At 52.6% G+C, this 27,847-nt stretch overlaps 3 protein-coding genes across 6 annotated transcripts in view; 2 read left to right on the top strand and 1 right to left on the bottom strand.

Moving 5' to 3' along the window:
- The first annotated feature begins 83 nt into the window (after positions 1–83).
- On the top strand, positions 84–17,858 carry Nherf1 (NHERF family PDZ scaffold protein 1). The gene is made up of 6 exons (XM_034507477.2): positions 84–710; positions 12,873–13,034; positions 13,761–13,914; positions 15,673–15,713; positions 16,652–16,741; positions 16,960–17,858. Exons 1-6 carry the CDS (start codon positions 279–281, stop codon positions 17,149–17,151), a joined length of 1,071 nt encoding a protein of 356 aa, XP_034363368.1. The 5' UTR covers positions 84–278; the 3' UTR covers positions 17,152–17,858.
- Positions 17,859–19,536: 1,678 nt separating this feature from the next.
- Nat9 (N-acetyltransferase 9) lies at positions 19,537–24,086 on the bottom strand. 4 transcript variants are annotated; one of them, XM_034505728.2, is made up of 7 exons: positions 23,935–24,086; positions 23,370–23,455; positions 21,842–21,951; positions 21,238–21,381; positions 20,394–20,453; positions 20,044–20,138; positions 19,537–19,954 (listed from the first exon to the last, which is right to left on the bottom strand). In XM_034505728.2, the coding sequence occupies exons 1-7, from the start codon at positions 24,001–24,003 to the stop codon at positions 19,715–19,717; spliced, it is 804 nt and encodes a 267-aa protein (XP_034361619.1). In that variant the 5' UTR covers positions 24,004–24,086; the 3' UTR covers positions 19,537–19,714. The 4 variants fall into 4 exon arrangements, with proteins under 4 accessions (XP_034361619.1, XP_034361622.1, XP_034361621.2 ...); XM_034505731.2 differs by having other exon boundaries at positions 23,928–24,034; XM_034505730.2 differs by having other exon boundaries at positions 23,779–24,026.
- Positions 24,087–24,115: 29 nt separating this feature from the next.
- The window catches only part of Slc38a12 (solute carrier family 38 member 12), a 58,117-nt gene continuing 54,385 nt past the window's right edge, over positions 24,116–27,847 (top strand). Inside the window, exons 1-2 of the mRNA XM_034505725.2 lie at positions 24,116–24,249; positions 24,863–24,975. Of these exons, the coding sequence (XP_034361616.1) occupies positions 24,931–24,975 (45 nt within the window). The 5' untranslated portion in view covers positions 24,116–24,249; positions 24,863–24,930. The remainder of the gene's footprint in view (positions 24,250–24,862; positions 24,976–27,847) is intronic.

Genomic DNA, 27,847 nt, shown 5'->3' with positions numbered 1-27,847 from the left:
CGGTTCGTGATTTCTGATTGGCTCAGTGTGATTCACACCCACAGCACGGCCCCGCCCCCGGGTTTAGGAGCTGGGGCGGGCTCTGGAACGCTCAGACGCCGCGCAGGGCGGGGATTGGCCGGCTCCCTTCCTGTGCGTTCGCAACCGCGGTTCCCGGGACACCTGTTCCCTGTGCCCGGTGCGGTGCTCAGCTCCCAACTCGAGCTCTGCGGCTCGGGGAGAAAGGTGGTGAGTCTCCGGCCTCCAACGGGACCCGCGCTGAGCCTTCGCAGAGCAAGATGAGCACGAACGCAGCGGCCGGGGAGCCTCTGCCCCGGCTCTGCTGCCTAGAGAAGGGTCCGAATGGCTACGGCTTCCACCTGCACGGGGAGAAGGGCAAGGTGGGCCAGTTTATCCGGCTGGTGGAGCCTGGCTCGCCGGCCGAGAAGTCGGGGTTGCTGGCCGGGGACCGATTGGTGGAGGTGAACGGTGAGAATGTGGAGAAGGAGACGCATCAGCAGGTGGTGAGCCGCATCCGCGCGGCGCTGAACGCCGTGCGCCTGCTGGTGGTCGACCCTGATACCGACGAGCATCTCAAAAAGCTGGGCGTCCCGATCCGGGAAGAGCTGCTGCGCGCTCAGAAGAAGTCCGAACAAGCCGAGCCGCCAGCGGCCGCCGACGCTCAGGAGGCTGGGGACCAGAATGAAGCTGAAAAGAGCCACTTGGAGCGGGTAAGTGCGGGTTGGGCCGACTGTGGGACTAGGATTCCGGAGAGACTCGGGCGACCCGGACGCCCAAGCACTTTCTGAAACTCGAGCAGCGAGGAGGAAACGGCTTCCGCCCTCTGACCCGGAGCCTTCGCAGTTTCTAAGGCAAGCTTCAGAGTGCGACCCGCGACCCCATCGCCCTGTCCGGCCTGGCTGGGGAGCGGAGCTCCTTTGCCGCCTGCATCTGCTGTCTCCTTGAACTTTGAGGAGGCGGCGCAAAGAAACCCAGTCCCCTTCTCTGTCCCATTCCTTGGATTCCGCCCCACAACCCAGACTCATTCCTGGGTTATCCTTGCCTGTAGCTAAGCTTAGAATTGCCCCCCCCTTCTTTCTACTCTCCTCTCTTCAGTCCCTGTGAATGGTAGTTCAAAGTGGCTTAAAGATTGAGTAACAAAGGGTCCCTGGGAGGGCCCTACCCGCACCTCCTGGGTCTTCTAGTTTGTGCATCATTAACTCACACCGGTTGGACTTCATCCTTCTGAGGACTAAAGTGACTTCTAAGAAAGGGAGGAAGTCCCAACGTCTCGGAGCGAGGGGTGGGGGTGGGGTGCCGGGAGGAGGCGCAGAAGCGTCTTGGGGGTGGTGGCTCTGCCACCCTGGAGGATTTATGGTCCTCTGGAATGTGAGGAGTAAGCGATCGCTAGCTGGTATCTGGGAGCCTGGTGGGAGGACCTTAGAAGAGGAGGAAAAGGAGAAAGATGGCTGGGGGAGGGAGCAGGAATAAGGCTAGGCAGCGTTCTGCAGAGCCGACCCTCCACAGGTGGTCTCGCCCTGGTATCATCTCTGCTCAGTCCAGTGACAGCAAGCCGGCTGGTTGGGTTTTGCCATTGTTTGGTATTTCCCCCCCAAACAACCCCAGTTTGGATCAGCTGCTGAAGGGGCAGTTGGCAAAACAGGAGCTGTTGTGCTGAGCCTCTGGGTCCCTAGAGAGCTAGGAGGGAGGGAGGCAGGCCAGGTTCAGGGCTCAGACTGTGGGAGCAGGGTCCCTTCAGTACGCTCTGACTCTACCTGATCAATACCGCCGGCACACGTAGATCAGCGGTATCCATGGAGCCAGGAAGATCCTCCCTCCGAAGGGAAAGGGCACTGTTGAGCCGTAAGGTTGAAGGCGGAGCCTGAGAGTACCAACTGGTTTAGTGGAAGTGAGGTCACCAGAAGCCCTGTTCTGCCAGAGTTTGGCGCTGGGAATGCCAGGGCCACCAAGTTCCCACTTCCTGCCAGTGCCAAATTGGCATTGGTAAGCAGTAGTAGAGCCCCTGGCAGCAAGTCGGAACAGGTGACCTCTGCTCTTAGGCACAAACCCAATTTGAACTTTGTGCCCAGTCCATTGATTCACGAGTCCCTCCGCTTCCACCCCCCCCATCCCCCCACTCCCCACCCCCCACCCCCACCTCCCGCCTCCCATTCTTCCCTTTGGACTTTAGCACCAGAACAGATAGCCAGCAGCCTCCCCCCACTCCAGAGCACACCAAGTTGCAGTCTCTTTGGTTGTACTGTTGGGTGCTGGAGGGCGGTGGCAAGGCTGTTGTGGAAGGGTCTGTGTGAGATTGCTTTATATCTAAAAAGGCAGTGGGGCTGGGGCTGCCAGTCTGGTGATCTGTCTTCCTGACAGAACACAGAATCAGGGTCCCTAGGTGGTAGTGGGACACCTAAATTTGTGTAGACTCCTGCCTCCAGCCAGGAGACTCTAGAACCATCATGGGGCATGCCAGTCATTTTCGGAATTTGATTTCCCCATCTCTAAAACAGGAGCAGTGGTAGTGCGGCTGTCTTCTCAGTAGTTGTGGAAACAGTGGGGAGCACTTGTGCCCTGCTAGTTCACGGTTGCGGTTGCCCAGGCTATGAAAAGCCCAGTCTCTTCAGCTTTGTTCTGTTAAGTGTCTCTCTCTAGTATAGAATTCCCATATCCTGAGCTTGCCCATCCAATATTGCAAAATACACCGATAAATATAAATCCCCCAACCAGGATTTGACTGCTTTAGCCTGGATTTGTTTGCAGGGAGGGAACTGCTCTCTCTGTTAATCTCAAAGGTGTGAGCAGGAGGAGGCTGTGGCAAAGACTGACTGCTGTCCGTGGGCCAGGAGGGAGCCGGGCTGGTGAAGACAGGTGCCCACAACACTGGCCATCCTTGTAGCCTGCTGAGGCCCAGGAGGTTGACAGGGGTTTCTTCTCTGACACAGGGTTTTATTATGGCCCTCTGGCTGCCCTGTAGACCAGGTTGACCTCAACTCACAGAAGTTCTCTTGCCCTTGCATTCCAAATGCTGGGGTCACGAGCTTGCTCTGCCACCCTGAGCCTCCTCCTTGTTCCTAAAAACAATATCCCTCACTAAGACCTGGGAATTTTAGATTTGTAGGGATGGTTGGTTTGTTTTGAGACAGGAGCTTGCTATGCTACCTTGGGCTGGCTTAAAACTATGTAGGCCAGGCTGGCCTTGAACTCACAGAAGAGCCTCCTGCCTCTACCTCCTGAGTGCTGGAATTTAAGGTGTACCAGGCTGGAATTTACAAACCTGGCTAAGCTGGCTGGGCAGTAAGTCCTAGAGATTCTCCTGTCTCCGTCCCCCCACCTCCCATCCCTTCCCCCCTTTCCCAGTGCTAGGGTTATAAATCTAAACCTCCTCTGTTGGGTGTTTTGTTTTGTTTTGGGGTTTTTTTTTGGGGGGGGGTGGTCTGAGGATATGAACTCAGGTCCTCATGCTTGCTCAGTGAGAGCTTTATCATCTGTGCCAACTCACTAGCCCTTCACCTGCCTTCCTATTGTCTTTCCCTATTCGCTTCCAGACATGGGGCAAGGCCTAAATCCTAGAGCTTTGGCCCAAAGTGGAGCCTGGGCAGACCTCCTGAGCCAGCTCAGCTCTACTAGCTGGGCTGCCCGGAGCCCAGTTTCTTCATCTCCCTAAGCCTCTGTTTCCTATTGTGTAAGTTGGGGATGATGGCGGTGACCTCATGAGGTTATTAGGATTACATAAGGATGTGTGTGTAAGTCACTCAATACCTGGCACTAAGTAAGTGTTCAGTAAATGTTGATTGTTGGCATTTGAAGTAATAAATAGTTCACAGTGACGATTTCTCCCTTACCTAGGCCAGTACAGCTGTGGCCAAGCCCAGCCCTCAGAAGTGCTCAAAGATCACTGTTGTTTAATGTTTATGTGATGAGCCGGGTGTGGTGGCTCAGGCCTATAAACCCAGCACATGGGAGGCAAAGGCAGGAGGATTGCCAGTTCACGCAAGACTAGCCTACAGGATGGGATTCTGCATCAGTATTTAGTGATAACAACAATAATAGTTCTATGTAGTCCTCCACAGATGTGCTATCCAACCTCTTACCCCCAGCCACAGCAAAGATCCGAATCCCCCCGGGCAAGCCGTGTATCCCTGTGGCTCTGTACACACTGTTGCCCGAGTCCTCATAGCTTCCACATCAACTGCATGGGAAGCCCCGGGGCACAGCCTTGGGTCATTCCAATCACTGTTACCAACACTGCTCTGTACCTACTGTAGGGAGGTGTTCAATAAATGTTATTTGAATTAATGAGTGAATTCATCGTAGCTATAAGGGACCTTTATCCCAGTTCATCCTGGACCAGCACACCTGGGCTTGTTTATGCAACCAGTCCACCCAGAGATGGAATTCCAGATAGAATCAACCTACTCCTTCTTGCTGACTAGCACCTTCCCTCTTGACAGGGAGGCCAGAAGTCTAGGCTTTGGGGTCAGGCAGAGTAGCTCGGAGAGTCTCCACTCTGCCGTTTCCTGGCTCTGAAATGCAGGAAGTTCCTTGGTCCCTGCAAACCTTAGCTCCCGTGCAATGTCCCCAGCCTGCAGGGCTCTTAGGGAGGTCCGTGACAGGCACGAGTGTGAGAGCGCCCAGGTTCCTCCGGGTTCCTCCCAGCTTTGACCCTGGTCTAAGAGGCAAAGATGGTGTAGCTACCCCAGGAAGTGCAATAGGTGGGTGGGCACAGTGAGCCTATGGGCAGCCGACTCCTCCTCAGGCAGCTGACAGGTTTACTTTGACTAAGATGGAGCTTCAGAAGGGCAGACTTTGGAAGGAAGCTGCTGGGTATTTGGATTTGAAACAGACCGGTCTAGGTCCAGTGTGATGGTGCACACTTTCAATCCTGCCACTCAGGGAAGCGGAGGCAGGTGGATCTCCATGAGTTTGGGGCCAGCCAGTGCTATACACAGTGAGACCTTGCCTCACAAAAAGAAAAAGAAATGGATAGGGGGTTCCATATTTGGTATCACTTTCTCTCTGAGCTAAATGGCAGAGCCCCTGCTTCTTAGTTCGCCTCAGGCCAGATTATTTGGAATAATTATTCTGGGGAAAGGAACGGGTTTCTCTGGAAACCTCAGACTGATGGGGAAGGAACTCCCCACCCTTGGAGCCTCTGGGAAGTGGGGGAATGCCTAGACCTTAGAAGGCCTTAGAAGGAGCAGCGTCAAAGTCTGCTGGAGCTGTGGCATCTTCTCTGAAGAAAATGGGCTATGGATGCTGATCACAGGGTCCTAACCTGCACTTCTAAGGTCGAGCGGACCTGTTTGGAAAGGAAACTTACTTAATTCTTATGAGCGCCATCACCACAAGTGGGTCTCTTATGGGGTAGAGGTAGCTATTAAGATGGTTCTCCGCCACGGGGCAGTGGTGGCGCATGCCTTTAATCCCAGCACTTGGGAGGCAGAGGCAGGTGGATTTCTGAGTTCGAGGCCAGCCTGGTCTACAGAGTGAGTTCCAGGACAGCCCAAGCTATACAGAGAAACCCTGTCTCTAACTCCCCCCCCCCCCCAAAAAAAAAAACCCTCCATAGTGTGTGTACCTCTCTTTGGCCACACAGTTGGGTTGTGCTTCAGATAAATCTGGACCACATCAGGACCATCACAGTGGCAAAAACTCAGGCTTCTTTGTGCACAGTGGTAATTTGTCTAGCTTACATAAGGCTACAGGTTCACACTCCAGCAACACGGACGTACAAAATTGGCCTTTCAGGCTGCTTGACCCAGCTACCCGCAGGGGTTGGGAGTAAGACTCTCTTGTTGGAGCCAGAACTTTTAGGCCTTCTGTCCTTCAGAAAAGTATAGAACACTTGTACACTTTAGTAGCTCAGTCCAGAAGGGGTAGTTCCTGTCCTTTCATGGGTGGAGTCCACCCTTCCTAGTCCTCCCCACACACACAACACAGAGACCCCAGGAGGCTGTCCTTGGAAGTTGCCTGAGCCTTTCCTTCCAGGTAGAGCAGCCTAGTCTTCATATCTCCTGCCATGACAATGTCTCAGTCCCTGTATCCTAAACAAGGACACCAGAGATTCCCTGAGGTCAGATGGCTTCAAAAGGCAGCATGGTAACATGTGGGGAACATTGACCAGATTCAGATCTCACTCGGATCACAGACAAAAGCAGCCTCTCCATGCCCGTGTCAGATCACGGGCCCAAGGCCCGTAGCAGCTTCACAGAGTAGAACATACTTGGGGCTATCCTGGGGCTATCCGGTAACTGACTTTTCAGCCACTGGCCACATGAGGTGTCCAAGCGGAAGTGCTCTGGACATGGGAACTGGTTCAGGTTGATACCCTTCACCTATCATTCTTGGAACTAGAAGCGTTCAGAATCTTGGATGTTTGCCAACTTTGGGAAATTTACCCAAACCTGAGATATAGAGACAAGACCCAAGTCTATGCACAAAATCCACTTTATATATGTCTTATATGCCTAGTGGCACTCACATTTGTTTAGGAACTGAAGCTTCCTAGCATGGAATTTTCCATTTGTAATATGCCAGAAACTTCAGATTTGGGGACTAGGAACATAGTTCTGTCCAGACAGGCTTGATGCCCCGAGCTCCAGCCATAGTTGCCACATAAACTGAACTGACCATGGTGGTGCTCACCTTTTGGGAAGTAGAAGCAGAAGGTCATTCTTTAATCTATAATGAATTTGAGGCCAGGCCAACCTCGGTTACAGGAGACCCTGGCTGGAAAAAAAGAACCAGATTTTTGGATCAGGTTGTACTTTAGATTTTTAGATTAGAAATACTCAGCCTGCAAAACTAACAGAGGTAAACTAGCCAGGTGGTAACATCCTTAACCCCAGCAGCACTCAGGAGGCAGAGGCAGATGGATCTTTGAGTTTGAGGCCAGCCTGGTCTACAAAGCAAGTTCAAGGACAGCCAGGGATATACAAAGAAACCTTTTCTGACCAGGGTGGGGATGGGGAGAAAGAAAAACTTTTGGGAGCAGGGTTGGGTTTATTTGGTTTTATTTTGTTTTTTTGAGACAGGGTTTCTCTGGTGTATAGCCCTGGCTGTCTCCTGGAACTTATTTTGTAGACCAGGTTGGCCTTGAACTCAGAGATCCACCTGCCTCCCCTTTTCAAGCATTGGGATGAAAGATGTGCACCCCTACACTGTTTCAGATTTTTAAGCAAATCCATACATTGAAATGATAATATTTTGATTACATTGTGGCTATCATTTGGGGGGGGGGGGGCAGGTGCTGGAACTCACTGTGTAGACCAGGCTGGCCTCCTCCTCACTGAGGTCTGCCTGCCATTGCCACCATGCCTGGTTTTTGTTTTTAAATTCCCCATGACTGGTATATCTGCACTCTAGCACTTCTCCAGCTGAGTGTAAATCCTGGCCTCTCTCTCCTCTTGTCAACTGTGTATATTTGAGCAGTCCACTCTTTAAACCTTTTGCCTCTGTGATGTGTGGGCATATCTCCCTTACAAAATTACAATTGGGGTTCATATGAGAAAAAAAAAATATCTATGGCCCCCAGCATGGTGCCTAGTACATTCGAAGCATTCAGTTTTTTCAGTAGTGAGCCCCAGCGCCACAGTGAGCTCCATGAATGTCCTTGCTTAGTCTCTTGGGACAGTCCATAAATCCGCAACTTCTGGGAGAAGGCTTGGGGGTTGGGAATGACTGCCTGCGGGCTGGCAGGAAGGCACCTGGCGGCTAGCCTTGGATGGAGTCCAGCTAGGCAGCAGCCCAGGTACCAGTCTGCTCTGTCTCAGGCCTTCCCAGCCTGGGAGAGAACTGAGCAGAACTCTACTTCACCATGTCTCTCCGGCCAGCACTGAGGAGACACTGAGGGACTAATCAGAGTGAGGAACTGGCTTGGGGCCTCTGTCTCAGGAGTATCAGTGTCTCTGAAGCAGCACCCACTTTAGCTTTCCTGACTCCTTCTTCTACCAGGCTCCTACAAGGACCCACCAACACTCGAATGCATGCACGCGCGCATACACACACACACACACACACACACACACACATGCTCTAGCACTTGGGACCAGACGTGTTCTGATCCCAAGAAGCTGCAAGATCAAGGACCAGAATAGCATCCTTCTTTGCAAACATTACTTGGCCTGTGGAGATGAAAGAGGAAGGGTCCTACAGGGAACTCCAGATGATGCCATCTGAAGTAAGCAGATGACACATTTAGCCTACAGTGGCTGAAGTGTTCCAAGCCTCTGGTCATTTCCCAGCCTGCCGAAAGGATAGCATCCTAGGCATTACATGGCAAGCCTAGGCAGAATCAAGCCTGAGTCCCTGGGGATTGGGGGACAAAACAGCTGTCTCCCACAACTAAGGAGAAATGTCCCCAGCCTCTTCCCCCCAGGGCTCCTTCTCTCCGCCTCCCTCACTCCCTCATCTCTGTATGGACCCCCTGTGTGGACCAGCAGGGCATCTTTTCATAAAGTAGGGCTGGGCTGGGGAAGGACAGTCTTAGAAAGTTTCCGCTGGCCGCCCCTCTGTGTCCCTACTCTCCCATCCCCTCCTGGGGTTTGGTGCTGGCTGCTGGCCTTTGGCAACTGGTAAAAACTGCCTGGGTTGTTTCTCTGGAGCCCATCACCATGGCATCTGCCAGGGAGGGGGCTGGGCCCAAAGGGGCTTTGATCCCCCTAGTAGTACAACCTAGTAGCCCTCCCTCGATGGGGAGCAGGGAGCAGCCTTGGGCCCCCGCTCCCCAGAGACAGCACACTAGGATTCAGGTATCGACTTTCCCCAAGCTTTCCAGGTGGCTGTGGTGGTGACTATTGAATTCCGTGCCCCCATCCTCTCTCCCTGGCCTGCGGAGCGTGGGTGGAGATGATGGCGTGGCTACTCAGGGTGAGGTTAAGGGGCAGCCTGAGAACTGCAGAACCGAGAAGGGCCCCTTGAAGAGGCTTTGGGGGCAATGCTCCAGGTTCTCTCTGGAAAACTGAAAGAGAGGTTCAGTCAGTCCAGCCTTGACCATCCCAGTCCATTGACAGCACCCTCTGCCACCATTGCCTGGGCTCTTGTCTCCCTGTCTCTCTGCCTCTTCTCTCTCTCTCTCTCTTTTTTTTGGTTTTTCGAGACAGGGTCTCTCTGTGTAGCCCTGGCTGTCCTGGAACTCACTCTGTAGACCAGGCTGGCCTCGAACTCAGAAATCTGCCTGCCTCTGCCTCCCAAGTGCTGGGATTAAAGGTGTGCGCCATCACCGCCCGGCGTCCCTGTCTCTTCTCAAGCAGTCCTGATATTTACTTCCAGCTTGGAAGTTCATGTGAAGGTTTACACTGCCTCTGGCTTCATGCTCCCAGGAAGGTGTCCTCCCTCCCCCATGTCCCATGCTATGGATTCCCTCGAGTTGGCACAAGTACAGGGCACATACACTAAGCCCAGGACAGTGTGGCGTGTGTTCCCCCTTTATCCCTTTTCCTAGAGGCAGAACCCAAGCTCTGATACCTTGCCCTTCCCCATTTCTACTTGGCTCTAGGCCTGGGAACTAGGGGCCTGGGAACTAGGGGCCTGTTCCGGGGGACTCCTCCAAGCTCCGCCCAAGCTGGGATGTGCTGACTCAGCAGCTACAGTGAGTGACATCTCCTGGGGACAGGAAGAGGACAGGCTAGTTTCTCTGAAAGTTTAAAACACTCCTCCTCCCCTGCTTGTGAAGGAAGGCCCTCTAGAACAAGCCTTCTCTTCCTAAGGCTGAGGCCCTTTAACACAGCTCCTCATCTCATGTCGTGGTGACCCCACCATAACATTATTTTTTTTTACTACTTCATAACTGTTATGTTGCTGCTGTTATGAATCGTAAATATGATATGCAGATGTGCTGGGTATGTCATGTGACCCCTGTAAAAGGGTTGTTCAACTCCCCCAAAGAGGTCGAGACCCACAGGTTAAGAACTGCTCTAGAGAATTCTGAAAGGGACCAGTTAGTACCGTAGGTCTGTGAGTGCTGCACGGAGTGGGGCTTTCTGGGTAATACACACACACACACACACACACCACCACCACCACCACCACCACCACCACCACCACCACCACCACCCCATCCCCATCCCCCCCCCCACAGCCCCAGAATCAATCAGAGCCGCCCAGAGGGAATTGAGTAGAAAATGTCTTATCCCCTTAGGCAGGATCCTCCCAGTCTTCCGGGTCCTCCTGTTGCCAAAACCATGCAAAGTGAACCTTTGAATTCTGATGGTAGGCGTCCCTAGAAAAGGGGACACTGAGGTGACACTTGTTGAGGTGCACTGGGGAAAACCCAAAGCACACACTTGAAACCGGAAGGTGGTCATAGCAAGGTAACCTTGCCCAGCCCTGCCGACTCGAGAGTCACCTCCCCTGAACCCTCAGCCTGGTTCTAGCCACAGTGCCAGCCTGGGCATGCTCACAGCCCCGTCACCCAGGCCAGGCTTTATCCTTCCACTTCAGGCTGGGGTTTTGACTGAAAGAGGTGTGGAGCTCCCGGAAGGAAGCCTGTGGTTTCATTGGCTCCCAGACACCTGGTCAGTGCGAGGAGAGCCTCCACTGTCTGTCTATCACTAGGCTTCGCTCCAAATGGGCTGTCTGGTTCTGGACCCAGTGTTTAAGGGCGGACAAACCAATGTGGTGGGAGTAAGGCAGGCAGATCCCCAGTGAGGCTGAGTGGGTTTCCACTCACCTCCGAGTCTCAAACACAGCTAAGCAGCTTCAGCCAGGCTACTGGGGGAAGTCTGAGGTAAGGGAACCCTAGGAAGGGTGGGGAAGAACCTGAGGCAAACTGAGATTCCACAAACCGAGGGCCACAGGAGGTGTGTGGCTGAGGCAGAAAGTTGAGCCTGTCCTGGTGGCAACAACTGGTCAGACCTGTTCCGGCTCACCTAGGCAGCCTGGGGGAGGGCCTGGTGGCAGCTTTGTACTGGGGATTAGCTGGAAGGAAGCGAATCCTCACTGAATCCTCACTCGGAACTTCTTGGTGCTAGGGGATGGGGGGTTCTGTAGGAGGGGCTCGGTCCCAGCAGGGTGAGGAGGGGCCTCCTGTGGCTACCTTCTCTCTGCTGCCCATTTGGTTGCCTTTGCTGTTTGAGGTAAGCAGTAAGAAGCCACTGGGGAAAATCCTAAGTGTCAACTTCTCTGTCTTCTGAACCCTCCACCAACCTGAAATACACAGTGCCTGCCCAAGCATTCTTTTTCCACCCGTGTGTGTGTGTGTGTGTGTGTGTGTGTGTGTGTGTGTGTGTGTGTGTGTGTGAGAGAGAGAGAGAGAGAGAGAGAGAGAGAGAGAGATCAGACAACCTGTGGGTGTCACTTCTCTGCTTCTGCCACCAAGAGTGAAGGGATGGGACCCTAATGCTGATAAGGTAGATCTCTGAAGGCCCTCCCTTCACTCTCTCCCACCCTCCCTTGCCTTTTGTACCCCCAGCTAAGGATTTGGGTTTCAGAGCAGCTTGACACACCACACTACCCTCCTCCACCCAGCATCTCAGAGTTACAGAACTGTTCCTCTGGAGCAGGAACAACGGCAAAGGGTTGGTATGCAGAGGGACTTAGTAAGAACAATGGCAACATCCAGGTCTTTGAGGAGGGACCTGGAGCTCCAAAGTGTTGCTTTATTCTGTGTGATTATGTCATTGTGCCTCAAAGGCAACCACCAACCAGGGTAGGCAGGTCACAATAAGCACCTTCTAAAAAGGAAGACCCTGAGGCTCAGGAACGGAAATGATTTGCCCCAAGTCACAAGCTAGTCAGGGAGCTTCTTTGCCCCATAGGATAGGGTAGGTGGCAGCCCAGGGTTACCCAGCCAGCCAGTGTCCAACAGGCTCCCTGGGCTTGGAGTTAGGGTCAGAGTAGGGCTTTGGCTCCAGCTTCTGCAGGCTCGCATCCATATTCTGTCCATCTGTCAATCAGTGTGAACACCAAGAGTCCATCTGTCAATCAATCAGTGTGCTGTGTGAGCATCATCAAGGCTATGGCTTCAGAGCTGAGCCACCTGAAGAAAATGGAAAATTGTTGAAAATTGTTCCCAGCTAAGTGCACAAAAGACAGCTGTGGGTCAAGGCACATACTACCAAGTCTTACAACCTGACCCCCATGGTGAAAGAGAACCAACTCTTAAAAGTTGTCCTCAACCCCCATATGTTGTGGACTGTGATGTATGCATGCTCTTTCCAACACAAAATAAGTAATGTTAAAATTAAAAGTGACAGGCCCTCCTTTCCAGGACACAGTTTTTAATGACATTGGCCCTGCCCTGCTTTTCATGAGTGGCGCTCCACCCACCCCCCCCACCCCGTCCTGTTGCTTCCTATCCTGGGCTGGGTGTACAGCTCCTGAGGATGGTCCTATCCACCCTGGGACCCTTCACCCTGATACCTACAGGGTTTCAGGTTATCACTCGCATTTGGCTGGGCCACATCTGGCTCACCGGGGTCAGGAAGCCAGCCCACTAGAGAAGAAAGGCTTTACTGTAAACAAGATGCCTAGCTTTCAGTAAACAGCTATCCTTGCCTTCACAACAGAGAAACAGATACGTGGGCCAGGTGCCCGGTGCCCACTCACGAGCCTCAGGTATCCAGCCAGGCCTAAGAGGACCAGATGAGCCTTGGGTGGGGCAGGATTCCACCCAAGTAAGACCAAAGCACATCATAGAATGACAAAGAGGGAAACTAGCCTCAGCAGGGACAGTGGCTTGTCCAGAGCTACTCAGTCTGCTTCAGTGCTAAGTGTCCATTCTCATCTTCTAAAGCCTGGGCCAGATTCTCTTTTATTGCTCTAGAGTCTCCAGTCACCGTTGGATCATCCCAAATCCTTTTAGCAGGGAGGTAGAGTTGGGCATTGGGGCAGAGAAGACAGGGTTGGTACAATATGGAATGACATGGCTGCTTCCTACATCCCCACAGCGTGAGCTCCGGCCCCGGCTCTGCACCATGAAGAAAGGCCCCAATGGCTATGGCTTTAACCTACACAGCGACAAGTCTAAGCCAGGCCAGTTCATCCGAGCAGTGGACCCAGACTCACCAGCAGAGGCATCTGGACTCCGGGCCCAGGACCGCATTGTGGAGGTGATACCCTTTACAGTGGTCTCCAGGCTCCTCCTGATCTTTGCTTTGGGGGCAGCCTAACACCATATATGGTTGGGTTAACCCATGGGAAATGGCCAGTGCAGAGATGCTGGCTCGTAGGCAGCTATGCAGGTAGATAGGAGGAAGGGGTTGGGGGAGGCTGGAGGTAGCAAGTGCTTGGTGGGCGCACAGACAGGCTGGCTGGCTTCTTTTTCCATCTCAGGTTCTGATTTACCAATTATACACTTGACGCTCATGATTTACCTGTCAAAATCCAGACAGATGCCATGGGCCACCCTCACAGCCTTCTTGATGCCTGGCTCGAGGAGGGGTTAAAACCCCTCTCCTGAGCTCAGCTTCGAGACACTTCGGCTGTGCTCACGGGAGGAAATGTGAACTAAAGGCTTGGGCTGCTCCCAGAATCACAGTCTGAGAACCTTAGAGCCACGGATCAGCCTTCCAAGACTTCTCACTTTACACGTGAGAAAACCAAGGCCCAGAGCAGGAGGTCAGAGGAGAGCCCAGCCCAGGCTCCCAGGCCTCTCTCCTGGTTCACTGCTGTGTTTGTGTAGTCTCCTCTGGGTATTTTCTTTGGCTTTTCCTGTTTTTCCTGCTTCCCAGCTGACTGTCAGAGAACCACTGGGAGGCATGTGAGGGAAGGCAGGGTTCTCAGGTGGGACTCCCTTCACACCCTCCCCAACACCCCATCTCCACCCTGCCTCGCAGGTCAATGGTGTCTGCATGGAGGGCAAGCAGCATGGGGATGTGGTATCCGCTATCAAGGCTGGAGGTGATGAGGCCAAGCTGCTGGTGGTAGACAAGGAAACAGACGAGTTCTTCAAGAAGTGCAAAGTGACCCCGTCGCAGCAGCACCTGGATGGTGAGTTCACAGTCGGATGCCCCAAGCCAGGGCTGTGGCCGGTGCCTAAGGCCTGGCCAGAGATGGGGGATGGTTTCTCCATTGTTCTTTCTCTTTCCCAACAGCCATGGGTTGGTAGACAGGGGTAGCAGCAGTGGCCCAGAAGTGTCTGGAGGTGGCAGGTGGACAGCAGTTAAATGGCAGGAAGGAGAGAGTAGAGTTTCAATCAGTACCAAGGCATGGCCTGAGTCCCTCCCTAGTCCAGTGAGTTCTGAAGCTTTTCCTCTGAGAAGAAAGAGTTAACTCCTGGGCAGCCTCCAGCCTTGCTGGGTAGATCAGAGTCCAGTGACAGGGGCTCAGTGCTCCCCTCCCCCCTTTCTGTCAAGTTACCTTGGAAACTCAGGCTTGCTGGCTCTAGAGAGCAGTGGGTCCCCTTCAGTTCCTGGGCCCCTGCCCTCCCCCACCCTCATCTGGCCAAGCCTGGCACCTCCTCCTGTCTAAGCCAAGCCAAAGTGAGTAGGATCGACCCCCTACACCAGGCAGGAGGGGTTGAGCACCCCTTACTCCTTAATCCAAACTTTCCCTGGGAACACGGCTTTGGAGGGAGATCTGTGCTGCTGAAAGTGAAACCTTTCTGGACTTTGCAGTGGGTGGGGCCTCCCAGAGGATCAGTAGCAAGAGTAGGTCAGGGTCCACATAACTCAGTTCCCCAAGGGGAGGGGTAGAGTGACCAGTCCTGTCAAGGGGAAAGATTCACATGCCTCATAACCTAAGTATACAGAAGCACCCCACCCATCCTTCCTCGTCTCTGAACGTGGAACAGTGCTTGCCTTCACAGGCCATGTGGGAGGTGACCCCAGGCCTGGCTTTCTCTACCACTGGCCTCTCTTGACCCCACCCAGGACACTGTCCTTGAACCTTCTTGTCCCCTCGTTTCCAGGTGGCAGATAGTTGGCATTGTTTTCTCTCCAAGGCAGCAGGTACCAGCTGTATAATCTGAGGTGTGGCCCCAAATCTGCTGTCACAGCAGCAACCCTTGGGATATGTGAATACCTAGGCCCAGCCCTGCCCTAGGGTACACGTGGCATCAAAGGACAACTTTATAGGAGTCAGTTCTCCTCATCTACCATCTGATTCTTGGGGATCCAACTCTGGTCATTGGGCTTGGTGGCAAGTATTTACCCCCTGACCTGTCTCTCCGGCCACAGAGGAAGCTGGTTTTCACTGGCTACCCTAGAACCTCATCTCATCTTAACTTTCTAGCAAGCTTGGCAACTTAACATTCTGGGTCAGATGTCAAGCTAGGATGAGAAAGGCAGCCCAGTGGTTGGTAGCTTAGTGTACAGAGGGTTGTGTGTGTTTGGTCCCCAGAACTGTGCAGCGTCTTGCTCTAGTATTGGCTCCATCTTGTCCATCCCAGATTGCCAGCCGGCATCCAGTGGTGCTCCTCAAGTGTGATCCTTCCCGATCCCCTCAAACAAGTTCCCTGTTTGCCAACTGAGATATTTAAAAAAATAAATTTTAGTTGAAAGTGAGGTATTGCACTGAAGTGTGTGTGTGTGGGGGGGGGTGTCTTGTTTTCTGAAATTGTCAAACAAGTCTTTCTGTGCACTGGGTCATCAAAATGTCAAATGTGCATGTACTGGGTGGCAGCCAAAAGAGTTGTAGCCACTGGCCTCCGGTGTGAAGTCTGGTGAGCTGCCCGACCCACAGCTCCAGCCTCTTCTGTTCTTCTCCTTCAAAGTTTCTGAACTGACCTTTGCCCTCTCCCTCATCTAGGCCCCTTGCCTGAGCCCTTCAGCAATGGAGAGATACAGAAGGTAAGGGGTCCCCTACCTACTTCTCTGTAGGGACAGGGCAAGTGGTGACTTGGATGAGAGTCTGGCTCAGGTTCACACATCAGGGCCCAGTTCCAATTTCTTCCTGAGTTCCGAGACTTGGGACTGCCAGCGTACCCCAGCCCCTGTCAGGGGGCAAAGCTGTCACTTGGGAAAGGCTAGCCTGGGGCCCCTCTGCAGCCCCCGCCTCCAACTCCCACCATACAGAAGAGGCCATTCTTCCCCCTAAGAACAGAACCTCAGTGTCTGGCTGCTGGTCCTGCCACTTCCAACCCCTCCTCCTCAGGCAGAAGGGAAGGGGGTGAAGCTGGGAGCCAGCCGAGGCCGTGGAAGGACCCGGGAAGGGGCTGAGTGCCAGGCTCACACCCCAGCCAAAACCTCTACTCGGGAATGGGCTGTCTCAGAATCAGACCATAGAGCTGGGAGTTGGCAGGCTCTGCTTGAAGGCTTCCTCATCAGGGACCTCGTGGAGGCAAGAATCCAGCCATGATTCTCGCCTTCTGCCACCCCATCTCTGGTTCTAGAATACCTTATCCATCTTATCCCTTGAAGACCCTGGTTGCCTACTTTGGAGTTAAAGCATGGAGAGGGCTACAGAGGGTTAAGAGGTCATACAAGTTCTTCATGCCAAACAGTGATGGGGGGTGGGGCCCAGGTAGCCCTGTGCTCCAGGAAGCCCCTCCTGGGTCACTGGTCCAAGTGAGTCAGTGCCCGAGAGTGTTGGGGAGGATGAGTGGTCAGCAGCTCTCCGCCCCCTGCCTAGGTGATGGATGGAACCAGGCTGCCCCAATCCTTTTAGGAATGCAGTAATGTAAATCTGGAATTTGGGTGGATGGCCAAGGCCTGAGCAAGGACTCTTCTCTCCTCAGGAGTTTCCTTTCCCATTCCCTGCCAACCCATATTTTTTTCCTCTGTGCCAGGAGAGCAGCCGTGAAGCCCTGGTGGAGCCAGCTTCAGAGAGCCCCAGGCCAGCCCTGGCAAGATCTGCCTCCAGCGATACCAGTGAGGAGGTAGGCTGGCCCCATGGGGGTTGGTTACGGGAAGCCATTTCCAGGCTACTCTGGTTCCTGGCATACTAGCCTGCCCTTGAGGTCACATGCTGAGGTGCAGTTTGTTCTTGTGACCTGACTACCCTGGCCATTGCTCCAAGGGATCTAATCCACTTCTCCGACACAAAGGACAGGGATCCCTCAGGGGTGGACATTTGACTCCTTCCTTCTCTTTACAGCTAAATTCCCAAGACAGCCCCAAGAGACAAGATTCCACAGAACCCTCATCTACCTCCTCCTCCTCTGACCCCATCTTGGACTTCAACATCTCCCTGGCCGTGGCTAAAGAGAGAGCCCACCAGAAGCGCAGTAGTAAGCGGGCCCCACAAATGGACTGGAGCAAGAAAAATGAACTCTTCAGTAACCTCTGAGCATCTGGCCTCTGATGGCTGGTGCTGGAGGGTGGGGCTGCCCACCCAACCTAGCTTCCCTTTTCTTCTCCCCAGGTGCCCACCAATCAACATTCAAATCAGCTTCAGCACCCACCCCTCTTCCTGACAAATTTGATTTTTCTAGAACTCTCTTCTCCCCTCACCTTAGGGAAGGAGAATGTTTGTCCTGTCTCCCTGAGGGCTTCTTCCTACCAAAGTGTCCCCTCACCAGTCTGCCTAGAGCATCACTGGGACCCGCACTAAGCAAGGACCTTTGGGACAGACAAGAAATTTTCCCTCAGCTACGTGTGGTGACCAAGTCCAGGGTTGACCAGGGACTGTGTATAACAGCCACTGCTCATAATAGACATACTGTCTTAATATAGGGTGACATACTGTCATAAGACAGGGTGCCCACGGTCCTCGGAGCTATGGCTTGGCATCTTTGGTTCATTTGATTTTTTTTTTTTTTTTTAAGTGTAGTATTGAGATTTTAGAGGAGTTCTTGTTTTCATGATTCTTGTGATTTTGTACATGCCTTGGGTTATTGTACCCATGGCATGACAGTGGCCTCACCCTTAAAATGTCCTTTCTGCTCTCACGCTGAGAGACCTGGGCAGCATGGGGAAAGCCTGGCTGCCTCTGTTCTGAGCCAGGTGCCACCACTGTAAGGAAATGCCTTCAGAAATCCAGTTTCCTTCAAAGTGCTTGAGCCTCTGCGTCTTCCTTTGTATGTCTGCCTTCCAGCCTCGTATGTGGCAGGTAGCGTGGGTTCCCAGGTTGAAAGGCAGGATACACTCCTGGAGGACCCATCCAGGGGTCCAGCAACCATAAGCTTGAGTGACTCTGCAGCTCCTTTGGGGTCCACCAGGCCCTTAGCACCGTGTCCATGCACCCTGGGGCATGGGACGATAGGAATGCTTACAGGGACTCTGGGAAGAGGACACTGAGAGGAGGGTTCTGGGGCCTCTAAGTACGACAAGTAGAATCTTAGTGCAAAGCTGGGTCCAGGATGTGAGGACTTGACTCTCCCCACCCCCACCCTGTATATTCATCCCCCACCAAGGAGGACAGATTCTCAGCGATCTGAGCTGCCCCAGATACCTGTATCTCCCAATGGCCTGACTGAAAGAGATACCCAGCACAGAAGAGTAGACCACTTAGCTTCAGGACACATTGTGTGGCAAGGTGGCATGGAAGGGCCTTTGCAAAGGGAAATATACTGCCTCTCTGCCAGGAGGCCCTTAAGGGCCTAGGCTGCAGGGTCAGGAGGTCCTAGGTAAAGGGAGTATGGCCCAGGCGACTTCCTATTGACCTATTCTACAGAAAGACCACCCCACCAAACCAGGCCACTGGTCTGAAAGGACAAGACTGGATCTCGTTGAGAAGCCCTGGATCCCTCTGGGTTAAGAGAAGGGCCGGTCACTATCTGGCCATCTTAGTATTAAGGTCTAGATTCCTTAGAAGAGCCCATCCGGAGCCTTTATCACAGTACCTGTCATCCTGTGCCTGCCTGCTCAGCTGGCTCTGGCCTCCCTCATCCACCCACACTTCTACCCTTTGACCCCAGGTGGAGGCCCCCAAGCTGGTCCAAGGATTACCCTTCAGGGCTTAGAGGAACCCCTCCCTACCTCACCTATTGGGCGGAGAAACCCTGGGGGACCTTTGACTCTAAGTTAGACCAGAACTCTTGGCTAAGGTCTGGAGTAGAGTCCAAAGGGAGCCAGTGACAAGCTTCACTTCAGGTTCAGGAGCTATGGTTTTCTCCCTGCAGTCTCGGGTGAAATGCTGGGGGGGGGGGGGGGGGCACTGGGAGGTCTCCTCAGCAGTGACCTTATCTGGGGCCATCTCTCACAAATGCACTTCTAACCTTCTGTCAGAGCTGTTTCGAAATTGTGCCTGGCCTTCATGACTTCTTCAGATAACAAAAGGGGGTGGGGGCATGACACCCTCTGGCAGAGCCTCAAGAACTTTGCCAGTGGCCTGGCCATCCCGAAACCATGCCTCTGCTGCCCCCTAATGCTCAGGTTCGGTGCCGCTGCCCAGAGGCAGAGGGTGATGAGCTGACCTAATGTACTTGTACAGCCGGAGGGGCTGAGAGAGGCCTTCAGTTCTCTCTCCTGCAGCAGGCTCCAGGCTTCTCTGACAGGGATGCTCCCCAGATACAAGCAGCTATATTCAGAAGTCATTCTTTCCTCAGACCTGTCTGGCCCCAAAGAGCTAAAAGCAAGATCAAGGATGCTGGGCAGAGAGGCCAACCCACTTGTTCACCACATCACCTGTCTTCCTTCCGAAGACTCTAGGTCACTCTGGCCTGTGGCCAACAGGACTGACTGGCCCTGCCCTCCCCTTCCCCAAGGGGAGGGTGGATGAAGATATAAGGGAAGCTGTCCAAATGAGTGCTTTACTCAGCCAGGGCCCCGTCCTGCCGGCTGCCAGTTCCCACCTCCACCCTGACTCTGATGGCCTCAGCCACCCCTTCCAGTGTAGTCAGGGTCAGGGTATAGTTCGGAGTTGGAAGGAGTGTTCTTGACCACTACAGCCAGGGGAGGCCATGGCAGGCTCAGGAGGGTCTGGAACAGACCAGAGATACTGTGCTTTTATCTCCCATGCAGCTGTCTGGCTTTGGGAGCGTGTGGTTCCAACTCCTCTGCTCACTCAGGGTGGCTGTCACAGGCTCTTCCTTCCTAGCTCTGTAGGGTCTCTCTTCCATGTGGCTCGTCTGCTCCAGAATCCACTTCCGCTCTGGCTCGCTCACTGCCAGTCTGAGCGTCACCTCCTGAAAGACATTGCTCATAGCCACCTGTAAAAGCCAGAGAGCAGACTTACTAAGTACGACCCCAACACCAACAGCTCTGCTTCCCCAAGCCTCCCCACCGACAATGCCCTTACCTGCTTAAAGTGAAGTTTCTGGAACATCCGGATGCTAGGTTCATTTTCTTGCCCGATTTTAGCCTCAAACTTGGTCAGACCTAACTTCGTCACTCCTCCAGTTACGAGACAGACACACACACACACACACACACAGAGACAGAGAGAGAGAGACAGAGAGAGAGAGACAGAGAGAGAGAGAGAGAGAGAGAGAGAGAGAGAGAGAGAGAGAGAAACATTAAAAGCTCCACTCTTCTAGCCTCTGGTCCCAGTCTGCAGTTAAGGGCCTGTCATCTGCTGCCTCCCCACTGAAGAAGGCTCAGCTGAGGCCTACCCACCTCTACCAGTGTGGTCAGTTCTGTTTGTCTTACCATAAGACATGATCAGGAGAGAAGCCTCCGTGCCAAGTCCCTGGCGTCTGCAGCTGGGCTCTAAGAGAAAGAGCACACTGTGGCTGGTACCAGACACCAGGCTCCAATGTGTACACCTGACAGGTACTGGCTCACTGATTTACCAAAACTCTACGGTTAGCATTCTGCCCGGGAGAAAGACAGGCACACAGAAGTGGCAGGACACACAAGACTCCCAGCAATCTGAACCCTGTTCCCTTCACTGGGGAGCTCTTGGCAGAAGCTAAGGACCAAAGATACACAAGCAGACAGGGCTCCCCGACAGCATGGCAGGACAACTGAATAGTGACTCTTTGGAGGATCCCCTCCCAAGCAAGGAACAGGTGGAGATTTGACGACGACAAACTCAAGGGCTAAGGGTGGGAGGCTGGCTCAGTAGTAAAATGCCTGCAAGGAGGGCCAGGGCTTGATGCCCAGAATCCATGTTTAAAAAAAAAAAAAAAAAAACTAGGTGTGGTGGCATGCATTTTGAAGCCCTGTACTGGGGAGTTAGGCTGGCCCATTTGGCAACTTCCAAGCTGGTCAGAAACCCTGTCTCAACAAAACAAAGACTTAAAAAAGTTGATGGTACGTGGGGAACAAAAGCCAAGATTGTCCTCTGGTATGCACGCACACACTAGCTTGCCAAAGGTTCGGGTCACACCAAGGCATATAAAAGAATGTGATGAACCCAAGGGTTAGTCACCGTGCTGAATGTGGGAGGGAACCATCTGCCACAGTCAAGAGCTAGCTGACAGCAGCTGTCAGCTACACCTGGGCACCCAGTAAGCTCTCTGAGGTTCTGTCTGGGCCAGGTGAGACAAACCTGCAATCATGACCTCGATCTCCCCCAAGGTGGGGTCTTCTAGGTCTGTGAGGAAGAGGTTCACATCTCCCACCATGCAGCTCTCTTCAGGGAGGCGAGGCTGGGCCTGCCACTTCTCTGCATCCAGCACGATGAAGGTACACTCTGAGGGCAGAGGCAACAGGGTTAGCACCTGCAGACTTCAAAGAAAAGAGGTGAGGCTGGTGTTCCTACCCGAGCCAGACCACTGCAGCATAGGGTTGTCTCTCAGCCCCGCAGGGAAAGCAGTAAATAGCTCAAGTTCACCCTTGATCTGAAGTGGGAAACAGTCTTCTCCAAGGAACAAGGGACCCAAAGGGTAGGAGGACCTCACCCAGTCTATGGCAAGGGAGGGGAGAGCAGGACCTAAACGAACAGCTAGAAATCAAATTGCTTTATTTTCTCTAAATCTCTCTAAAGCCCAGGGTCAAGCACAGGAAAAAGGAGTCACTTTAAGAGGTTCATAAGCAACCTCCAGACTTTTTACCATTACAGCTTTGGTGATGCCCCCAGAGGGGCAATAGCTGAGGAGTGGGAGAAAGAAAGAATGGAGGCTGCCTGGGGTGGGGGTGGGGGGCCTCCTCACTGTCTTCATCTTCACACCAGCTACTCTGCATCTCATACTCCTGCTGTAGGGTCAGCTGCTCTGAGGCTGTCAGATGCCGCAGTTCCTCTGACTTCATCCACTCGTGGTACCTGTGGGGGTGGGGAGGGGCAAAGGCTTGCCTCAGATGAGAGGTACTGATTCAACAGCATTGGGTTTCTTGGGTGTGGAGAGACAGGCCTGGATGCTCAGCACCTGGGAGGTAGAGCCAGGGGGATCAGGTAGTCAAGGCCAGCCTGAGTTCTAGGAGACCCTTTCTTCAAAGCAAATGAGCAGGAAGAGGATGGGGTGTTTAAATTCTGTCTGGGGAGAATTCTATGCCAGGCTCTCAACAGTACAATTCCAAGCAGCTATGAAATATGAGGTACAAACAAACAAGAATCTGACACGGGGTGTGGTGGCACATGCCTTTAGTCCCAGCATCAGGAAGGCAAAGGCAGCTGGGTGTCTTTCTATGAGTTTGAGGCTAGCCTAGCTTACATAGTTCTAGGCCATCCAGAGCTACACCGTGAGACTTTGTCTCTAAATAAATATACATAAATTTAAAAATAAAAAAAAAAGGATCTGACATCCACTCCTTTCTGGTTTTGTCCATACATGATAAGTACTGTTGAGGTAGGGACTTCAATCATTTTCACTTTGTGTCAAAACACATTGTAGGTATTCAGTTAGTATATAACCGATATAAAAAAAAATACCTCCACCCCCAAAAAGTATGAGTTTGTGCTTCCTGAGATGAAGTGAATATGGTTAGTCAGAAAAGGGAGGTTCTTCCCTCAAGCAGCAGCAGAAAGGGTAGCTCTAGGTGGCCAGCTTTCCACCCAGGCAATGTAAAACCAAACACTCCTCCAATTTCTGAGGATAAGTAGATGCCAATCCAACCTCAGAAAAGAGGGCTAGGAAGACCTCTACGAGACAGGGTGACAGAGACCTCCCCAAAGTAAAGCTATTGTCCCCTGCACAGTCAGTTTCTCAATCTACTGGGTGTTTGCCAACTGACCTTACAAAGAGTCCTTGTATCTCACTTCTGGCCTTTAAACAGTAGGCAACAAAATAATGAAATCAACATCTGGGACAATACCAGGGAATGCCATCAGTAATTTAAAACAAGGGAAGATGTCTTTGTTCATTGCTACATACATCTAGATTATGTAATCCCTGACTGAAAAGCCAAAAGGGAAGCTGGGAGATGAGTGGAAAGGAGAAAAATGAAAAATGAGCTCCCCATTTCAGCTTTATTCTTCCTGCACGTAATCCCCACCCCCGCCCCTCACTTTGAAACACAGTCTTATTAAGTAACCTAGCTGACCTGGAACTTATTATATGGACCAGGCTGGTCTTAATCTCACCGAGAGATCCACCTGCCTCTGCCTCCCAAGTGTTGTGCAGGAATCAAAGGTGTATAGCATCACACAAGTAATGTTTCACACACAAAACTGGCTCCTAGATTAAGACACCCTGTTTCCGACAGCCCTCCACGCCACAACCAGGCAGGTGAACGGTTAGTTACCTAGGTACATGCTCGGAGGTGTAGGGTACCAGGACCACCTTCTTGCCCAGCAGCATGGTGTTCTGGTTCAGCTTCATTGTAGCTGCCTACAAGTGGGGGGAGAGTTAAAGACTTCAGAGCCCCAAGTGTCTTTCCACACAGGGTGGGAAGTGGAACTCTTCCTGTAGCGGTGGCGCTGTGTTGACAGAAGAGCGTCCGTCCTGCCTTTCCCTCGCAACTACTTGAAAGAACAGGGATTCTAAAACTCTTCTAAGAAAAAGAACCGAAGTGGTCAACACATCTCGGCTCTCACCTCAGGGGCCAAGTTCTGGCTGGGTTTCCAGCTCATTCCTACACAGCGAGCCCCCCACTTTCCGCCCACCCCCAAATGACCGGTTAGCCCTTTTTGTAACCTGTTTCCAACCCTAACCTCCAGCGTCCACGTCACCTGGCTCTGGCCCTTCCTTTTTCCTGTCCCCAAGCCCCACTCAAAGTTCTCAGGCCTCAGCCCTTTGCGTGGCACGACAGTGGTTCCTCGCCGGTCTAAGCGCCCTAGAGTTTGCAAACTGCAAAGCTCACAACCAACCCCGCGCCGAGCAAGGCGTCCCCAACAACAGGCGTCAGCGTCTGTCCCAGAGAGCCAGGCTTTCCGCATGCGCTTGGATGCGCACGGTCCGCTTCCGCCACGCAGACGGCAGCCGCGGAGCCCAATCCCGGCCCCGCCCCCGCGAGGCGCCCAATCAGCGCCCTGCGACCCTCCCGACACGCTCGCTTGGAAGGTGGACTGGGGAGCGTGCGCATGCGTGTAGCGGGCGCTGGTGCTGGGGGGCCACTGGTGCCGGGTGGCAGCTGCGGAGCTGGAGGCGGTGGCCGCTGTGCCCGGGAGCTAGCTGTGCTGCAGGTCTGGGACTGGCTGGGGGTAGGATAGGGTGGAGATGGATGTGAGTTTTGGAGTCTCACGGGGAGGAGAAGGGAAGGGAAGGAAAGGCTCAGGGACCGGCTCTTGAGAAGAGAGGGAGGCTTAAGAATGGGAAACCCTAAGGTAAGGCAGAAGGCAGGTGTGGGTGCGCGAGGCCCCATTTAAAAGAAGAGGCTTTGGGGCAAGGAGTTAGTATGGAGGGGCGACCTTGGAAAGGCTGGCTCTCTACTGTGGGCGTTGAAGCAGACAGATGTGTCGGCTGTCCTGTGTAGTGAGCTCATAGATACTGAATGAAACAGACGTAAGCACCTTAGGATAAAGGAGGCTGTGATGGTTAGTGAGGCTTAGAGGCCCGGGAGGACCCCTCGGTCATTTGGAGTGTGAGCAGCATCCAGGCACAGAGAAGCGCCTTACATAGCAGGAGTCAAGTTAGAAGGCATTGCCCAGGGAGCCGCGTCCCACCAAGGCTGTCTCATGGCACTTACTGAGACCAAAGTGTCTGGGACAAAAGGGCTACAGGTGAAAGGCGCAGGCTGCAAGTCCCCCCATCCGCATCTCCTCCATTAGAGAACTAAAGTCTATCGTTTTGTCTTAGGAGCTGCAGCAGCTGCTGTCACTGCACAGAAGTAACCACTTGGGCCAGCCCTTCCTCACTCTCTGGAGATGGCAGGCGAAATCACAGAGACCGGGGAGCTCTATTCTCCTTATGTGAGTTTTTTTCCGTAAATGCATTCTGCTCACCACCATGCTCCTGGTTTCTAGAGAAGCCCACTGCTGTCTGTGGTCTGTACTAATTATGGCCCTGGTTTAAATAGATCCTGGTGAAAAACAAGACCGAAACTCCACCTTGCTTCAGTCAGGGCTCAGCTGTCTTGACTCAGACTCTATATATCATTTGTTTATTTATTATTTTTTAAAGTTTTTCTTTTAAATGATGTGCATGCCTGTCGAATCTAAAAGAGGGCACCAGATGCCCTGGAGTTGTAGTTGGTTAAATGCTGCCCAATGTGGGCGCTGGCAGTGAACTCAGGTCCTCGGCAGGAGCAGCAGGTGCACTTAACTGCTGAGCTGTTTCTCCAGGCCAGTCAGAGGGTGTCAAGCCAAACATAACTAACTTGTTAGTCTCCCATAATATCTAGCTCAGGACTCGCACATATCACACGCAGTTCTGCCAGTCAGATGGGCGGTCATTGTCTGCTGTCGCCGTGGAGCTGTGTTCCTCTCAGTAGGCAGCAGCCGCTCTTGTCCTTCACTGAATTCTGAATTGCACAACTCTTGTGGTCTTGGATGTTGAAAGAGGCGGTGAACTGCAGAGTCTCCTGATCGCAGTTTGGTAGGGTAGGCAATTATGACAATTAGAGTGATTGATTTCCTTCTGTCTCGGCTCCGTGGCCCCCGCACTCCCCCACACACACTCAGTTTATCTTCTCTCTGTGCAGTATCCAGGTGGTTGTGGTTATTGCATCACGGGGTCTTCACTCAGTAAGTCATCAGAGGTGATCGGGAATAACCCAGAGTTGACTCAACGTTGGTACCTTTTCCTGTCACCAGGAAAAGCGGCTCTTCCCCATAAGCCATCTTGTTAAGATTGTTCTAGGTTCAACAGCTGCCCTGCTGTTCACAGGCAACCACAACCCCCACGCCCCCCCCCACTCCTGTTCACCACAGCAGCTCACCAGGGAAAGTCTCTAGAAGGCTGGAGTGGAGGGTGGCCCTGTCCGTGCGATCATGTGATAGTTCTTAGTCTCCCCTGTCAGCAGGAAGATGTCTGCACTGTCCCTACAAGTCACCACAGTTCCTGCTATTTCTGACACTAACTACAAACTTAGAGGAAGTAAGTTACTGCTGTGACCACATTTTAGAACGGAAGCACCTCATGTCCCCATTCCTTGTAATCATCCACACGGGCCACCTTGTGACGCCTGGACAGTTAGGCCTGCGTGCCTCAGGAGCGCCGCTCTGCCCACCTCCCCCTTTTCTTCTTCCCATTTTATGTGCTTTATTTTATCCGGGGCCTTTGCGGTTTGCCATAAACAAGTGCTGTAGTTTTGTTTTTATCTGTTTATTTGTTTAAAGGAAGAGAGATGGGGGGAGGACTGCTGGCGGTAACAGGGTAGGAGTAGTGTTAATCAGGTGGTGTCAGGGCTCTGAGGAAAGCGGCCATCTTCTTATGGGTCTTTGTTTTTCTTTTAAAGATTTAATTTTTATGGGTACAAATGTTTGGGATATATATATATATATATATGTGTGTGTGTGTGTGTGTATGTGTGTGTGTGTGTGTATAAACATGATATGTACTCATAAATATGCATAGGTTTATACATGTGTGTTTATACATACATATGTACATATATACATGTGTGTGTCTATATATACATATGTGTATGTATATATGTGTGAATATATATACCATATTTATGCAGTGCCCACAGAGGCCAGAAGATGGCATCAGATCCCCTAGAACTGAAGCTATATCTGGTTTTAAGCCACCGTGTGGGTGCTATAAACTGAGCCAGGGTCCTCTGCAAGAGCAACAAGTGGTCTTTGTCACTGATCCATCTCTCCAGATCCTAAGGTTCTTTTTAATTAGTTTCTTGAGAATTTTGTACAATGTGCTTTGAACATATTGACCTCCTCCTCCTCCTCTTCCTCCTCCTCCTCCTCCTCCTCCTCCTCCTCCTCCTCCTCCTCCTCCTCCTCCTCCGGTATCTCCCAGGTGCACCCTGTGTCCCTACCCACTCAGCTTTCTGTCCTTTTAGAACAAAAACAAAACCAAAAAGCCATCAAGTTCAGTTTGTACTACTATATACTCTGGGACAGGTGGCCTCCTACTGGAGCACAGGTCACTTACCAGGGGCTCCTGACACCTCTCTCTCTCTCTCTCTCTCTCTCTCTCTCTCTCTCTGCCTCTCTGCCTCTCTTTCGATCTCTCTCTCTTGCCCCCCTCCCTAGCAGCTTTCAATTGCCAGTAGTCACTTGGCTTCACACCCTCCTTCTCCCTTTTTGCTGGGACTTGGTCTGGCTTGAGCTTGCACAGGTCTTGTGTGCCTTTTGTCACTGTGAGTTTACGGGTGGTTACCTTTCTTTGTCTGAAAGATGCTGTTTCCTTGTGGTCATCCACAGCCTCAGGTCGCACGCGCGCGAGAGTGTGTGTGTGTGTATGTGTGTGCGCGTGCACACGCCCGCGTGCACACACTGCTGCCCACTTTCTCCCCTCCCTCTCTTCCCCTCCCCTCCTTCTATCTTCTTCCCTGTCTCTTTAGATTTATTCCTTTTTTTAAAAAACTGTATTATCCATATCTGTGTGTAGGCAAGAAGAGGGTGTTAGATCCCCTGAAGTGAATTCTAGGTTTTTGTGAGCTGCCTGACATGGCCGCTGGGACCAGACTCCGGTCCTCTGCCAGAGTAGTAAGTGTTCTTAACCTGTGCTTTGCCAGATCAGCTAGGCCAACTGAGCAGCAGGCTCCAAGGGTCCTCCTCCTGCATCTGCCTCCCTAGTATTGGGATGACAGGTGCATGCTCCCACCCCCTGGCTTGTCTGAGTGCTTGTTATTTTGAGACAGCAGCTAGCCTGGAACTC

The sequence above is a fragment of the Arvicanthis niloticus genome, chromosome 6, assembly GCF_011762505.2.
Source record: "Arvicanthis niloticus isolate mArvNil1 chromosome 6, mArvNil1.pat.X, whole genome shotgun sequence".
Lineage (NCBI taxonomy): Eukaryota > Metazoa > Chordata > Mammalia > Rodentia > Muridae > Arvicanthis > Arvicanthis niloticus.
The sequence above is the reverse complement of the archived record's forward strand: the minus strand, read 5'-3'. Positions and strand labels throughout refer to the sequence as shown.